Below are 16,267 nucleotides of genomic sequence, written 5' to 3' on the forward strand. Positions count from 1 at the left end.
TCCAGGTGTTTAAACTGGTTTTAGAAAAGGCAGAGGAACCAGAGATCAAATTGCCAACATCCACTGGATCATGGAAAAAGCAAGAGAGTTCCACAGAAACATCTATTTCTGCTTTATTGACTATGCCAAAGCCTTTGACTTGTGGATCACAACAAACTGTGGAAAATTCTGAAAGAAATGGGAATACCAGACCACCTAACCTGCCTCTTGAGAAATCTGTATGCAGGTCAGGAAGCAACAATTAAAACTGGACGTGGAACAACAGACTGGTGCCAAATTGGGAAAGGAGTACATCAAGGCTGTATATTGTCACCCTGCTTATTTAACTTCTATGCAGAGTACATCATGAGAAACGCTGGGCTGGAAGAAGCACAAGCTGGAATCAAGATTGCCAGGAGAAATATCAAGAACTTCAGATATGCAGATGACACCACCCCTAAGGCATAAAGCAAAGAAGAACTAAAGAGCCTCTTGATGAAAGTGAAAGAGGGAAGTGAAAAAGTTGGCTTAAAGCTCAACATTCAGAATAAGAAGATCATGGCATCTGGTCCCATCACTTCATGGGAAATAGATGGGGAAACAGTGACAGACTTTATGTTCTTGGGCTCCAAAAGAACTGCAGCCATGAAATTAAAAGACACTTACTCCTTGAAAGAAAAGTTATGATCAACCTAGACAGCGTATTAAAGAGCAGAGATATTACTTTGCCAACAGAGGTCCATCTAATCAAGGCTATGGTTTTTCCAGTAGTCTTGTATGGATGTGAGAGTTGGACTATAAAGAAAGCTAGAGTGCCAAAGAATTGATGCTTTTGAACTGTGGTGTTGGAGAAGACTTTTGAGAGTCCCTTGGACTGCAAGGAGATCCAACCAGTCCATCCTAAAGGAAATCAGTCCTGAATATTCTTTGGAAGGACTGATGCTGAAGCTGAAACTTCAGTACTTTGGCCACCTGATGCGAAGAGCTGACTCATTTGAAAAGACCCTGATGCTGGGAAAGATTGAAGGCAGGAGGAGAAGGGGACGATAGAGGATGAGATGGTTGGATGGCATCACTGACTCAATGGACATGAGTTTGAGTAAACTCAGGAGTTGGTGATGGTCAGGGAGGCCGGGCATGCTGCAGTCCATGGGGTCGCAAAGAGTCAGACACGACTGAATGACTGAACTGAACTGGAGTTGACGTAAAGTATGGGCGTGTGGAGTGTGTGTAGGTTACATTCAAATATTGCAGCATTTTATGTAAGGGACTTGACCTTCTTAGGATTCTGCTGGAATAAAGGTAGGACTGTCCTCACCACTTTTCAAAGCCTTTTTACTCTGTGGATTATTGTCCTCTGATGACTAAAATTAAGTTTTTAAGAATTCTAGTGTCTTTTTTAATTTTGTTACCTGTGCCTTTGGTGTCATATCAAGAAATCATCACCAAACCCGGTGTCCTGAAACTTTCGCCCTATGTTTTTGCTCAAGAATTTTATAGTTGTATGTGTTATATTTAGGCCATGGATACATTTTGAGTTAATTTTTTATAATGGTGTTAGGGAAGGGTCCAACTTCAATATGACAAAATTATTTTATTTTTTAATTTTATATTTTTACTTTCCCGTTAGATCAGATCAGACAAGTTTCTTCTAAATGAAGGAATTAGCTAGCACAATTCATTGCCATATAATTCTTGGTATAATTACCAGAAATTGAAAAAGTTAATGGCTTTAATCACTGGGCAATAAATCTTCCAAGTCACATATTTTCCAAATCTGTTTTCAGCAAACTTGAATGTGGTCCTAATTGAATTGTCGTCTAATAGACTGTTTGAAATAATTCTAACCATAGGCTGCTCTATGGATATTTCTGGCACAAGACTTGGTGAGACTCACAGGCTGAGCATCTCTGTGCCTTCAGAGCTCACTGCTGTCTCCTCCTGTCACATGAAAGGCCTCTCAGTACCAACACCATGACAATGAGAAGCAGCAGAAGAATCACTGCTACCCGTGCCACATTTAGCAATCAGTACTTCTCATTAAACTAAAGTTTTTTAAATGTTTACTTTGGAAGGCTAATAATCATTTGTCAAATCTTATAACTATGTTCCAATTTGATTTAATAATTGCAAAGACAATCTAGAAACTTTTTTACTGTAAAAGTCAATTTTTTTACATTACTTGATTTATAAATGTGATAAAATACACATGCATAAAATTTACTGTCTCAGCCACTTTTTAGCATATAGTTTGAGGTGAAGTGAAGTGAAAGTCACCCAGTCACGTCAACTCTCTGCAACCCCATGGACTGTAGTCGGCCAGGCCCCTCTGTCCATGGAATTCTCCAGGCAAGAATACTGGAGTGGGTAGCCTTTCCCTTCTCCAGGGGATCTTCCCAACCCAAGGACAGAACCCAGGTCTCCCGCATTGCAAGCGGATTCTTTACCAGCCGAGCCACCAGGGAAACCCAGTGTAGTTTAGTAGTGTTAATTACATTCACATTGTTGTGCATCTACTCCAGAACACTTCCATTTTTCAAAACTAAAACTCTATACCCAATAGAAACAACTTTGAAATATTTTCACAAAGAGAGACTTATGGCCTCAAGGGTAATGTTTAACTTCAATTTATCTAATTTTGTTGTAGAGGAGAGTGATAGGGTAACCAAGCATAAATTATTAGGATAAAATATCAGGATTAAATTCTCCTGGGGCAGTGCAATGGAAACCAGAGATCAAAGAGAAAAAAACCACCTTGTTGGATTTTTTGATTAGTATAAAAGAGCTCGTTCATTCTATTTTAAAATGTATGTTGGTAGTATCAAATGACTATGACATTTAGATTTCATTGACTATATTTAAAAGATCATATGATAAAATATTTATTTTTAAATAAAATATTTACAGCATGCTGGAAATTAGGGCTTCCCTCGTGGCTCAAACAGTAAAGAATCCGCCTGGAATGTGGGAGACCTGAGTTCAATCCCCTGGGTTACGAAGATCCCCTGGAGGAGGGCATGGCAACCCACTCCAGTATTCTTGCCTGGAGAATCCCTTGGACAGAGAAGTATGGCAGGCTGCAGTCCGTGGGGTCACAAAGAGTCAGACACGACTGAGTGACTAAGCACAGCACAGCTGGAAATTATATCCTTTGCAACTATTTATTTTTATTATGAAAAATTTAGATGCCAACTTAAAGGTGTATTATCCCTTTTATACTGGTAGGTTTTTCCAAAATTTTTGACAGGATATGTCACATGTGAAGACTGCTGCATTAGGAGGGAGGGATCCCTATGGAATACTGAACCAAAATAGAAATTCACTGGAGAATCACATCCTAATGTGTTCAGCGTCTCACTGTGGACTGTGTCTCCACAGCAGGACTCATGAAAGGGTAGCCGCTGAGCTTCACCCTTTTGTCTGTTACATTATTCCATAATCAAACCTGTAAAACAGCTACCAATTTCAAAGAAAGTTTTAAGAAAAACTTGCATTACTGTGCCTGGCCTAGGTTAGGAAGTAAGTTACACAACTGTACCAAAAGCCTAGATCTTTCCCTCGCAGCACCACAGAGTAAAAGACAGATGGGAGGAGAGGTTTACAAATCATGTATCTGATAATGAATTATATGCATATATATAGAGAGAGAGAGAGAAATCTATACATATGTAGAGAGAGAGAAAAAGTGAAAGCACAGCGGGGTCAGGGTCAGGGAGCCGGAAATGGTAGTTACTGCTTGATGGGAGCAGAGTTTTAGTTTCACAAGAGAAAGAGTGAAGGCGGGTGACAGTGCCCTCGGCTGTACAGCAGTGTGAAAGTACTTAATGCCACCGAACTGCATACTTAAGAATGGTTAAGATGGTGAACTTTATGTATATTTTGCCACAATAAAAAAAGTTCAAAAAAATGCTTTTATCATCTCACATTTCACACTTCTTTTTGCCCAACTTTGGAACTAATTCAGCATATGAAGCATAGGCAACATATAGCTGGATTGACAAAGCCAGCTTCTTTATCAAACACAAACCAGACTTGCTTTCTGTCAGGAAAAACTCAGAATTCATCTGCATTTCAAATTAACATGCATTTTGAGGAAAAGTACTAAAAGAACTATGAAACAAATTGAATTTCATCTGAGATTAATATCAAGTGCAGTCAGGACTATAACACTGCAGAACTAACCTATCTAATACACGCTGCTTCTCATTACTTAAATATGTGGCCTAAGGCTAGGAGTAGGGAGGGGGACAAGGTGTCTGATGTCCCTTGGAGGGAAGTGAGTGTGTTGTATCCAGTTTGGGGGAATATTTGACTGAGGTAAAAGTCAAAAATAGTCTTACTGGTTTCATTAGATATGATTAAACCCTTCTTGTGTATTTAGTGAAAATGAGGCAAGTGTTGATAAAAACTAATTTCTCTGGAAATTAGCATATGTGAGATAGCAAACAGGAAAGATGATGGGTGACTCTTATTGAAATAAACATCATGATGTGACTGGATAACTGATTATGAAAGAAATCACATTAAACTTGTGTTGTCTGCTTGATCTCGTGTCTTGAAAAGTTTTGCCAGCCTAGGATGTCTCCCTGTGTGTAAGAGGGGGTGTGCCTTGCTCCCCGGCAGCCTGGCAGCCTGCTCATGTGTGCGTGCTTAGAGAAGATATTGAGAAGTAACAGGGAGAGGGCAAGGGGATGGAGGAGAACACACCCCTGGACCTCAGTGTGTGGAGCAGGCTTTAGTTTAATTAGCCACTGAAGGTGGATTTTCCCAAACTTGAAGTTTTTTATTTCAGGGGCAATGAAGAATGATGTTTTCCTTTGCTTTTTAAAAGGGAAATGAGATCTGAGACTGTTTCTCAGGGATCTGTGTAAGTTGAGGTCTGGAGATATTCCCTTTAAGTCAGTGGTTTTATCTGAGTGATTCCCAGACCAGCAGCATCAGCTCCTCCTGGGCACTTGTGAAAAACACACATTCTTGGGCTGCATTCCAAAGCAGCCAGTTCCAGAACTCGGGGGTCCTCCATGACTGATGCCTCCCCAAATTTTAGAGCCGCTCACACCTGCATGGTTTGAGTTGCATTGCCCTTGTAGTTGACATAATGTCTAGGTGATGTAACTATTAGTTTTATGTAAACATTAGACATTTCATTTTTGTGTGTTTTGGAACCAATGTAATTAGTTTTCAGTTATATAGAAGAGCACAAAGTCTGTCCTGCCTGATGAATAGAGTTCCGTTTTGCCAAGTGAGGAACAACAGCGTGTCCTAAGCCAGCAGCCTCAGGCCAAACAAACAGGCGGTGTCCTTAGATCGCTGGACAGGTCAGCCTGCGGGAGGTGACCCAGGGTACGCCTAGCAGGTGGCCTGGAGGTCTGCAGGCAACGCTGTGGGCATTTGAGCCAGAGCCAGGGGCTGACAGGAAAGAGGTGGGCCTGGCTGTTTCCCAGAGCAGGGCAGCGAGCTGCATCTTTTTTAAAGGGACCTGCTCTGTCTTTTTAGCCAGAACCCATGCTCCTGTCTCCCAGAGGTTTGTGAAGCATGGTTTTCACCAGGTTTTCTTCTTCTTTCAATTTTGCTGCCACTTGTGATCCTTTTGAAGTGCAGCCATTTGGTGTTTTTAAAATGCAAATCATATCCAGTCATTTCCTTCCTTAATATTAAAACTGCCCAGGACTTCCCATTCCCCTTAGGGGAGAGTTCAGAAGTTGCAGCTGGCCCTTGTTTCACTCATGCCTCTAAGTGTCTGATGGATGTCCTGGGCTGTGCAGTATGGCCCAACCTGGGGATGCTCCAGGGTCCCCAGTGAGGAGGGACCCCCACCCTACAGCCTGAGCTGCGCACCACTCCTGGGGTCCGCAGGACAGGGGTCCATGCGCATGAACTGTTCCCCCATGCTTCCGCCTCCCTTCTCTCGGGGCTCCACGAGGACTGGGGTGCCGATGCAGCCATGTCCAGGCCTCCGGGAGGCCCAGTCATGATGCCTCATCTCCGATGCCCGTCCCTGCTGTTCACGCACCGCTATCTGTTTCCTCCTAGTTTGGAGCCGAGTTCCGAAGGTTCTCTCTGGACCGCCAGAAGCCTGGGAGGTTCGAAGACTTCTACAAGCTCGTCGTGCACACCCACCACATCGCCAACACCGAGGTGACCATTGGCTATGCGGACGTGCATGGCGACCTGCTGCCCATCAACAACGATGACAACTTCTGCAAAGCCGTCTCCAGCGCAAACCCCTTGCTCAGGGTTTTCATCCAGAAACGAGGTACTCAAGAGGCTGAGCCCATGCTCCTGCTTGGCGCTCATTTAAAAAATAAATACACTTTCCCGTTTCATCTGTCATTTCAGAACCATGTTATTCTGATTTCTTTATTTTTTAATTGGAGGAAAATTGCTTTACAGTGCTGTGTGGTTCCTGCCATACAACAAAACAAATTATGTATATATCCCCTCTGCCCATCCCACTTACTCTGTTTTCTGGCCTTTGATAAGAGACTAAAGAAATTAAGATCTGTTTGGTCAACATTAATTTCTTAGAAAATATTCTTAACAATATTTAAACTGCATTTTCCACCTGAAATTGTGTTGACTCGTGATTTTTAAATACTGAGGGAAAATGACATCTATATTTTCAGTATTTTAACAGTAGTCATTAGCCAGTAACCCAAGAATTAAAGTAAAGGTTGTTAGTATATGTTTTCCACTGTCTTTTTAGGGTTGGGAAAAAATGTAAGCTTTAGATTATAACTTTGGTTGGTTTTTAGCTCTGAAGGCCTGTAACAGCAGTATAACTTCATGTGAAACTAAATCACTACCGTGGGTTACTGATTGAGGTGGGGGCACTCCGGTGGATTTACTCCTCAGAGTTGCACATTAGACTTGTTTTCTTGTCTCTGGACTTGGGAGAACCTTGACAATTCTAAATACCGTCCTGAAGAGAAGGACACTAGCAGGGGAGGCCTGGCGTGGGGAAAGGGCGCTTTCCAATTCCCGTGTGGCGACTGTCCCTGCTCCCTGAGCGGCCTCTGCGCTGCCCTGGGGGAGCAGTGTGTGGGCGGGGCCCCTGCTCACGGTGTTCTCTGCTGGGACTCCACCGTCTGGGGAGGAGGGAGACTGGCCTTAGTCCCTGGGGCTGTGCGGTAGGCCCTCCGGAAGCGGAGCCCAGAGCTGCCAGCATGGGGCTGGGGGCCTGGTTCTCTCTCCTCCACCTGAGTCCCTGCTTGACTGACAGTGTTCTTACATCGCTCGCCACCAGTTGTCCTGTGGCGAGGGGGCCACACAAGCAGAGCGCGCTGCGCATCGGCCAGGGCCTCCTGGGTGCGGTGGTGGAGGGGACGTGGAGGAGGGCCCGCAGGGGGGCCGCTGACCTCACCTCGATCTGGTTCTCTGGCACCAGATCAGAAGTGCTGCATCTGCGGCCCTGGCTGAGCCGGGGTGTCCTGCTGCTGGTCCCGAAAAGTCAACACAGCTGCCACTTCCTCACGGTGACGGGGGTGGGGCGGGCGCGGGCGCCCCCGTGCAGTCGCCGGGGCTTCGGGCCCTCCGCGGCCCCTCCTTCTGTGTGGCTACACCTGCACCCACCGCCCCGCACGTCTGGGTGCCTGTTCTCCTGCGACCCTCTCAGCCAGGCCTGATCTCGATCAGCCTGCACCGCCGCCATCCTCTCGTCTCTTTGTTCTGGCTTCTCAGTGTTGTATCGTCAGTTGCTCCCGGGGCTGGTGTGTTGTCCAGATCGCACGTCCACAGCTCTGCCGGCCATCCCAGGTTGTGGCGTCGTCTCCCGAGGTGCAGAAAGTGAGGCGTGGGTGTGAAGCCGTGCGCATGTGTGAGAAACGGGTCTCTGTGCCGCTGGCACGTGCAGTGGGGTGGGAGGCACTACGGGCGCCCTCGTGACACACCTGTGACGTCAGCTCACCAGGGGAGGCGGGACGCTGCCCGCGGGGCCGCACACAAGGCTGTGCTGCTCGGGCGTGCGAGCTCAGGCCCCGCGTCCTGTCCTTTGTATTTTCGCTTTTTCCCCGGCCTCACAGAAGTGGCCCAAAGAATAACCAGCTGCCTCAGGGCTCTAACCCTCTTGTAAGCATTTCGAGCGTCGGGGCTTTGCCTCCAGCCGCTGCCTTTCTGTTCCGTGACCGCAGGGGCGCGCTCACCCCCGCCCCCAGCACTCTCTCAGTGACCCTGACTTCAGGGGGCGCTCACCCCCGCCCCCAGCACTCTCTCAGGGACCCTGACTTCAGGGGGCGCTCACCCCCGCCCCCAGCACTCTCTCAGGGACCCTGAATGCAGGGGGGACTCACCCCCGCCCCCAGCACTCTCTCAGGGACCCTGAATGCAGGGGGGACTCACCCCCACCCCACCCCCACCACTCTCTCCGGGACCCTGACAGCAGGGGCGCTCACCCCCGCCCCTGAGCCTACCATTCTCACCGGTTCTGTGGGGCAGCCCACCTCGGGTTGTTGTCAGGCTTCAAGAGGAGAATGTTTCCGCTGTGTAGGAAGCCTGGCCCCTCGATCCTGTCGCTGTCGTCGGGAGAGGCAGGGGCAGCTGCGCTTCTCCAGATGACAGGCGGGAAGCAGCACCACCCTGATGCCCCTCGTGCTCAGGAAAGGCCCACCTGCCCTGTGACGGGGCTGTCCTTCCTGGGGGTGGACTGGCCTGAGAGTCCTGGAGGGAACACTCCTTTTCCACAGCAGGGGCTCTGAGCTTTTGGTCCCAGAAATGCGATTTCTGTGATTTTACTGTAACCACACCCACTCGATCATCTACTTCATAACTTTCTGTACGATGGTGGATGAACAGATAAACGAAATGCGATGCATCTGCCCACTAAGGTATTATTCAGCCATCAGAAGGAGTAAAGCGCTCTGGGGTCCAGCCTGCAGTACAGATAGGAAGCAAGGCCTCGTGGATGAAGCCGGCCTGTGTTGTACGGGTCCAGCCCGACCCACCGCGTCGTGTGTGGGTTCTGTTTGTGACCAGTTTATCTGTAGCAGCGCTTTCACGGCCGTCTGCAGATGCGCACAGGTTGCCAACGCACGTTCCCGCGGAAGCAGAGCAGGCGCTGCTCTGCCTGCCTGTTTCAGCTCACACTGTGAACTGTGTGCTTTTCACGGTCTATTTAGTGCCATTTTCCACATTTTTCTTTTTTTTAACGTATTCAAATACATTTAACATAAAATTTAGCAGTGTAGGGGCTTCCCTGTTGACTGAGTGGTTAAGAATCCACTTGCCAATCCCATGGACAGAGGAGCCTGGTGGGCTGCAGTCCATGGGGTCCCTAAGAGTCGGACACAACTGAGCGACTTCACTTTCACTTTTCACTTTCATGCATTGGAGAAGGAAATGGCAACCCACTCCAGTGTTCTTGCCTGGAGCATCCCAGGGATGGGGGAGCCTGGTGGACAGAGTCGGACACAACTGAAGCGACTCAGCAGTAGCAGCAGCAGTAGCAATGCAGGAGACACAGGTTGGATCCCGGATCCAGGAAGATCCCACATGCCGCAGAGTCCTCAAGTCCATGTGCCTAGAACCCGGGGGCCACAACCAGAGAAGCCACCACGATGAGTCTGTGCACCACAACGAGAGAGTAGCCCCCCATCTCCACAACTAGAGGAAAGCCAGCACAGCCATGGAGACTCAGCACAGCCAAATAAACAAATACAATTATGAAAAGAATAGCATTGGGACCATTCAAGCGTTCAGCTCTCTGGCATTAAACATGCTCCTGCTGTCGTGCAGCAGCCACAACCATCTGCCCCTGTAACTTCATCTCATAAAACTGAATCACTCTGCCTGTTAAACACTGACTCCCCATTTCCCCTCTCTCAAACCTGGCAACCACCACTTTCTGCCTCTATGATTTTGACAACTCTGAGTACCTCATATAAGTGATATTAGACAGTATTTGTCCTTTTGTACTGGCTTGTTTCAGTGACTGAGCAAAATGTCCTCCAAGCTTCATCCATGCTGAAACCTGTCACAATTTGCTCTTCCTTTAAGGCTGAATAATAGTACATTCTGTGGCTACCACGTTTTGCTTTTCCACTATTCCACTGATGAACACGTGGGTTTCTTCCACGTTAAGCTATTGTGAATAATGCTGCTGTGAACATGAGAGACAAAAAGCTCTTTGAGACCCTGCTTTCAATTCCTGAGTATGAACCTAGAAGTGGAATTGCTAGGTCACATGGTAACTGTATTTTTTGTTTTTCTGAGGAAGCCCCATACTGTTTTCCAAAGTGGCTGTTCCATTTTACATTCCCACCAACAGGGATTAGGGGTTCCGGTTTCTCCACACGCACACCAACACCTATTTTCTGGTTTGGGGGTAATAGCCATCCTGATGGATATGAGCTGGTAGTTACTGTAGTTTTGATTAGTGTTTCCCATCATTAGTGATGTTGAGCATCTTTTCATTTGCCTAATCATCATTCATATGCCTTCTTTGGAGAGATACCTATTCAAGTCTTTTGCTCATTTTGCACTGGATGGTTTGTTTCTGGTTGTAGAGTTTTGGTTCTCTATTTATCTGGATATTAATCCCTCATTCAGACACATTATTTGCAAATATGTTTCCCTGTTCTGAGCGTTGTCTTTTACTCAGTAGAACGTGTCTTTTCTAAGATATAAATGTACCTTTGTGCCGCATCTTAGTGGTGACATCCTGGACATTCAGTTGCAGCACGTGACTCTTATTTGTGGCACCTGGGATCTAGCTCACTGACCAGGATCAACCCAGCGCCCCCCCACCCCCACCCCCATAGCCTTCACATCTGCAGGTTCCTTTCCTTCTGCATTTACTACACTTCTCCCTCTTCTGCCCAGGGCTGTCTACTGTTACAAGCTGTTCAGGTTTTCCCCTTGGATGGGTAAGAGATGTCACTGTACCTTTCACTTTAATGCTTTGCCCACTTAAGAATAACAGCAGTCCCCAGAATGAAGTACTCACAGTGGAGGAATCCAAATCTGGTCAAAATCTGCTCCCTCCCGGCACACTCCACCCGCCCTCACCCCCCACACACCCACTCCTGTCCTCCCCAGTCCTGTGAGAACAGCTGGAGTCTGGCCCAAGGCGGAGGGAATGCAGGAGGAGACCGGCAAAGGCACTGGGGGTGTCTCTATTTTCAGCAGAATAAACAGGAAGTACAGACACTCACTTGTCACCACTTACCCACAAAATAAACCCTCCCAGTACTAGCGACCCCTGTGTTCTTGTCATCTATGAGATGGGCCTGTACCCCTCTGGCCCCAGACCAAGACCAGAGGAGGGGCCCTAATGGAATCTCAGTGGCTCTCTGCCCCCGGGGTAAGGGGCCTCCCACAGTGCCAGCGGAGGCTTGATGACTTAAGTATACCAAAAGATCTCCAGCATAATTAGAGGACTCTCAACTATTTACTTTTAAAATAAACATAAATGTGGGTCATTTGCAAGTGTCTGTTAACTGTTCTTGGCATTCTGACATTCTTTTGGGTTCCTAGAATGAGGAAGATACATTTTAAAACTTTTTTGGTTATCAGAAACTGCATGATTGGGGGTAGGGTAGGGAGGTAAGGGTATTTGCTTGTGATGTCACTTAAGTGAGTTGCCAGAAAAAGTAATTAAGGGATGTTCTTCAGAATAAGTCGGTTGTGAATTTGGTTACAGATACTGGCAGAATCTATAATTTCTGCTTTATAAATGCTTTTCTTGGGTTCTGCATTAAGTAGCAGGAGGTGTGTTTGGTTTTGGAGTTAGGGGTTCACTGCTGAGCAGAAAGCACTCAGTGGGTGTAACATTTTAAGTGGCCACAACTGAATTTCTGTATTTTTTTCCGTATTTTATTCTGTTTCCTAAGATACTGCCTAAGGTTTTGAGGCTGTGTGTTGAGGTCAGGGTAAGGATGTAATTTCACTGAATTCACTTCCTCTCTGTGCCCACACTTTTCGGAACAGGCGTAGAACCTGCAGGTAAACACCCTCTGCTATGGGAGATGTGTCACAAGACACACTGGCTTTTTTGTCACTGATTTCTGGACGTTTACATATTTGGAAATTTCCTTTTATTTTCTAATTATAAAAAAGGACAAAAATTCTCCCACTGCTCTACCATGGGAACACGCAGAAAACAAAACGCCTGAACCCCGTGTTCACCCTGGAGTGGGAGTGGATGTGGGAGAGAATGTGCTGACACAGCTCATTAAAAAGCAAACAGAGCCCGAGCCACGCACCATCCAGACGCGTCCGGGGCTTGTCGTGGGGAGGCTGGCCACTCTGCAGGCGCCATCGGACAGCCAGGGCCGCCCCATCTCCTGGACGCGCTCCCTCCATCCGTGTCACTGCAGCTTCTCCTCCAGCTGGGCCTTTGGGAGGGAGGGGAGACACAGCTGGCTGATCCTGTTCTCTGACCACCCCACAGACACCTTGTGTATAAACAGTGAGCGTTTACACAGATGGAATTGGAATCTACTCCTTCCTTATTTACTTACTGGTCATATATACTTTTCAATGTTTTCAAGCCCACAGTATATTAATAATTTGGATTCTTTTAAAAATCTTTACACATCACAAACATATCCTAGGTCATTAAATCCTTTGTAAAACATTTGTTTTAAAAAATGTTTTGTTTCGCTTTTTTCTGGGACATCCCTGGTGGTCCAGTATAAGAATCCACCTTCCAATGTAGGGGACACAGGTTCGATACCTGGTCCAGGAAGAGCCCACATGCCACAGGCAACTAACGCCCATGTGACACAGCTTCTGAGCCTGTGCCCTTGAGCCTGCGAGCCACAGCTTCTGAGCCCCTGGGCTGCAGCTGCTGAAGTCCGAGCACCTCGAGCCTGCACTCCACAAGAGACGCCACCATAACCAGAAGTCTGTGCAGCAGCGAAGAGCAGCCCCAGCTTGCCACAGCTAGAGAAAGCCCTTGCACAGCAACAAAGGCCCAGGTCAACCAAAAATTAATTAACTTAAAAAGAAACGTTTTAAAAAAAATTTTACCATTTATAACATATTTGTAAAAGAAAATTCAAACAACACGAAAATAACTCCAGCACTCTGAGGTGGCCACTGTTAAGTAGTTTGGTGAGGCGCCTCCACACCCCTTGGTGTAGATACAACTCATTGGATACAGTTTTATATAAACAGGGTCATAATACACATACTACAGAGATCATTTTAGTCTAGCATCACATTTTTGACTCCTTGTAGATTATATTGTATTTACCATCTTTTTAACAGACATAGCAATTGTATGAATGTAACAAACTGTGACTAATCCCATATTAATCTAAACTGTTCCAATTTTTCACTATAGTAAACTGTGTTGTACCTTTCATAAACGTGTCAGATTCAGGATTAACTGGTAGAAATGTTCTTGCTGGATTAAAAGGCATGTTTTTAACTAAAGTGTATTTATGCCAGTAGGCCTCTCTTTAGCCAGGCATTAAAATGACATTTGAATCGGGTCTTTTAAAACACACCTTTGAAGACTGTTCTTATGTGGCATGAAAACTCACGAGCTTTGCATTGACCCTCCTGAACACTGCAGTGAGGCCAGCAAGGGTCTAGCAGCGCTGTGGGGTGAGAGGCTGCCCTTGGCTAGGACAGCACCACCTGGGGCCACCAGGAACTCCGAGTCCAGCCTGCCCCCACCCTCCGAGTTCAGGGAGCCCCTCCCAGCCAGGTCTCCCGGGGGGACCTTCAGGACGGGGCTCCAGGGGAGAGGCTGTGCAGGGGGCACTGTGCCTGCTGAAGCAGCGTGCTTCCACAGGGGCCGGAGGGTCTTGGGGCTGAATGTGGTCACAGTGTTGTTTTCCTGTCTGGTCCGAGCGGGTCGTTTGCCACAATTAACACATGTATTTAAGCTGGTTCTCCGTGAGCATGAGCTCAAGGATTTCCAGTCTGATGGGAAATAAGGCCCAAAAACAGAAGCACGGTTGGGGCTTTCTTTTCATGTTTGAGCTGATAATCCTGGTTGTCAAGCTGCCAGTGTGAGTAGGATTTCTCTTTGTAAAAGTCTGTCTAAACACCAAGCAGCAGACTCCTCTGATAACATAACAGGGCTGTGTTTCAGTTTCCAGAGTGGGTTAGGGTTATGTGCCATTGCCCATTTTTAAAGGGAGAGATTCTTTGGCCTTCTGGAACAGCCCTGCCTATGGACTGCGACTGCACCACCAGCCTCCCCCGTGTGCCTGGCACTGGGGCACCTCCCACGGAGGCAGAGCCTCGGCGCCCACCTAGCATTCAGACTGGCGAACATGGCCATTCCTTTCTGGACTTGCTGAGTCTCCAGCGCTGTGGCGAGCAGGTTGGTCCTGTTTGTCCTTTGGGGGGCGGGTCGCGGGGCCACTGCAACTCCAGAGAGGGGCCAGGTCCTGCAGGCTGTGCAGGTTGTGCCGAGGCTGATGCAGAACCATGGGAAGGTTTAAGCAGGTGCTCTGTGAACTGGTGGAGTGTCCTTGTTTATAAAGTGGCTGGTTAAAACAGGGATTTCCCTGGTAGTGCAGTGGATAAGAACCTGCCTGCCAACATAGGAGACGTGGGCTTGATCCCTGGTCCAGGAAGATCCCACATGTCATGGACCAGCTAAGCCCAAGAGCCACGACTACTGAGCCTTGTGTCACAACTACTGCAGCACAAGCACCCTAGAACTCACGTGCGGCAGCTACTGTGCCCACGCACCTAGAGCCTGTGCTCCACAGCGAGAGAAGCCATCCCAGCGAGAAGTCCCTGCACCGAAACGAAGCGCAGCCTCTGCTTGACACAGCAAGAAAAAAGCCAAGCAAAACAGCAAAGACCCAGGGCAGAACAGTGGCTGGTTAAAACATCTTTTGTTTAGATGAGAAATAGTTGATGAGTATTCATCTTAAATGTTTAAAGGTCTTAAACATTTTGTATTTGATACATTTTTACTGGAAAAAAAAGCTCCAGGATACTGGAAACTTAAATCTTCTTTCTTACCCATCTAGTCTACACCTGCCTGTGTTCTCACGGTCAGTGAGCTGAGGAAGCTGTTTTCATTCCTGTTAGTAATCGCTTTGAATCCAATTAAATGCCACTGCATTTGGAGGGAAATCTTTTGGGGTGAAAATGAAGACAGCTGGAGGAGAAGCTGCACTTGGTGGGGGCTCCACAGGCGCCCCCCGGGAGAAGACTGTGCCCTGGAGCAGCTCCTGTGAAAGCGCCCCACACAGAGACACGGTGCTCTTGAGACAGGCCATTTCTGTTTAAAGGGCTTCTCATGGCAGAGGACAGCTGTGGAGACTGGAGGCAGGTGGAAATCCAGGGGGTGTGTCTTCAGCCCACCCATCCACGGTGATGCAGCCTCAGTGGGGCTCACCAGTGGGGAGGAGGGAATCGCTGTGAACAGGCAGCAGCCGAGGAAAGGAAGCCCTGCTTTCAAAGAGTGGCCCCAAGCCCGGGATGAAGCCGCCCTGTGCCGCCTTCCTCCAGGCCTGAGCTCACAGCTCTGGAGATGCTTGCTTGCTCCTTTTTACCTTTTCCTTCTCCTTCCTTCCCAAACTCTGGTCTGGCTCCCAGCACTGCAGACTGTTTCTCAGCCTTCCGCCTGTCTTGCCCCCTCCTCTTTCTCTCTGGCTGCACTGGGCCAGGCTGGCTCCCTGCCCATAACTCCCTCCTGGTTCCACAGCTTAGAGGCAGGACTGGCCCCTGACGCACCGCCTGGCCCCACAGCAACCTTGGGGATCCTCATCACATTCATATTACAGTGCATCAAGGCGCCTCTCGTGGGTATCTCACACTGTGCCTTGTGTATGTTTGTGTCGTTGCCCAGCTCCATCGCAGCCTGCTTGTTTCCCTTTAACGTCCATTCCTGCCTAAGATCCATTGCTGTTACCTACCCGCTCAGGGAGCCCTTAGAAGTAGCTCCCATGTGGTCTGGAGATCACCAGCATCAGTGCCCCAGAGAGGGGAGGGCCTTGTGAGACGCTTGTCCCAGTTGCAGCCAGGATCCCCGGGGTGAAGGTCAGAGCTGATCCTCCAGCGCCTCGTGTTCATGGCCCCAGAATGCACCTATCCCTTCTACTCTCATAACAAATGCTCATTTAACAGTTTGCTGTTGACCAAGGACTTTCCAGCTATCATGTGACTCTCACAACAAACCAGGCTGTAAGATTGTTCTCATTTTGTGCATGATGAAACTAAAGCTTCAGAAAAGGTCAAAGCTTCCAAACATAACTCTCAACTGAAGTTGTTTGGAATCTATTTATAATAGTCCCTGGTGAGGGCTTATCTGGCACCTTTCAACAAAGGATGTACAGAGGTGACATCCAGGCGTTTCACTGTGATAGGTGTGATTTGT

The 16,267-nt window shown here is 47.7% G+C and overlaps 1 protein-coding gene across 1 annotated transcript in view; it reads left to right on the plus strand.

Moving 5' to 3' along the window:
* Window positions 1–16,267, plus strand: part of PARD6G (par-6 family cell polarity regulator gamma) — a 72,816-nt gene that overhangs the window by 34,180 nt on the left and 22,369 nt on the right. The window contains exon 2 of the mRNA XM_052660575.1: window positions 6,013–6,235. Coding sequence (XP_052516535.1) covers window positions 6,013–6,235 — 223 coding nt within the window. The remainder of the gene's footprint in view (window positions 1–6,012; window positions 6,236–16,267) is intronic.

Source organism: Budorcas taxicolor, chromosome 22 (assembly GCF_023091745.1).
Source record: "Budorcas taxicolor isolate Tak-1 chromosome 22, Takin1.1, whole genome shotgun sequence".
Lineage (NCBI taxonomy): Eukaryota > Metazoa > Chordata > Mammalia > Artiodactyla > Bovidae > Budorcas > Budorcas taxicolor.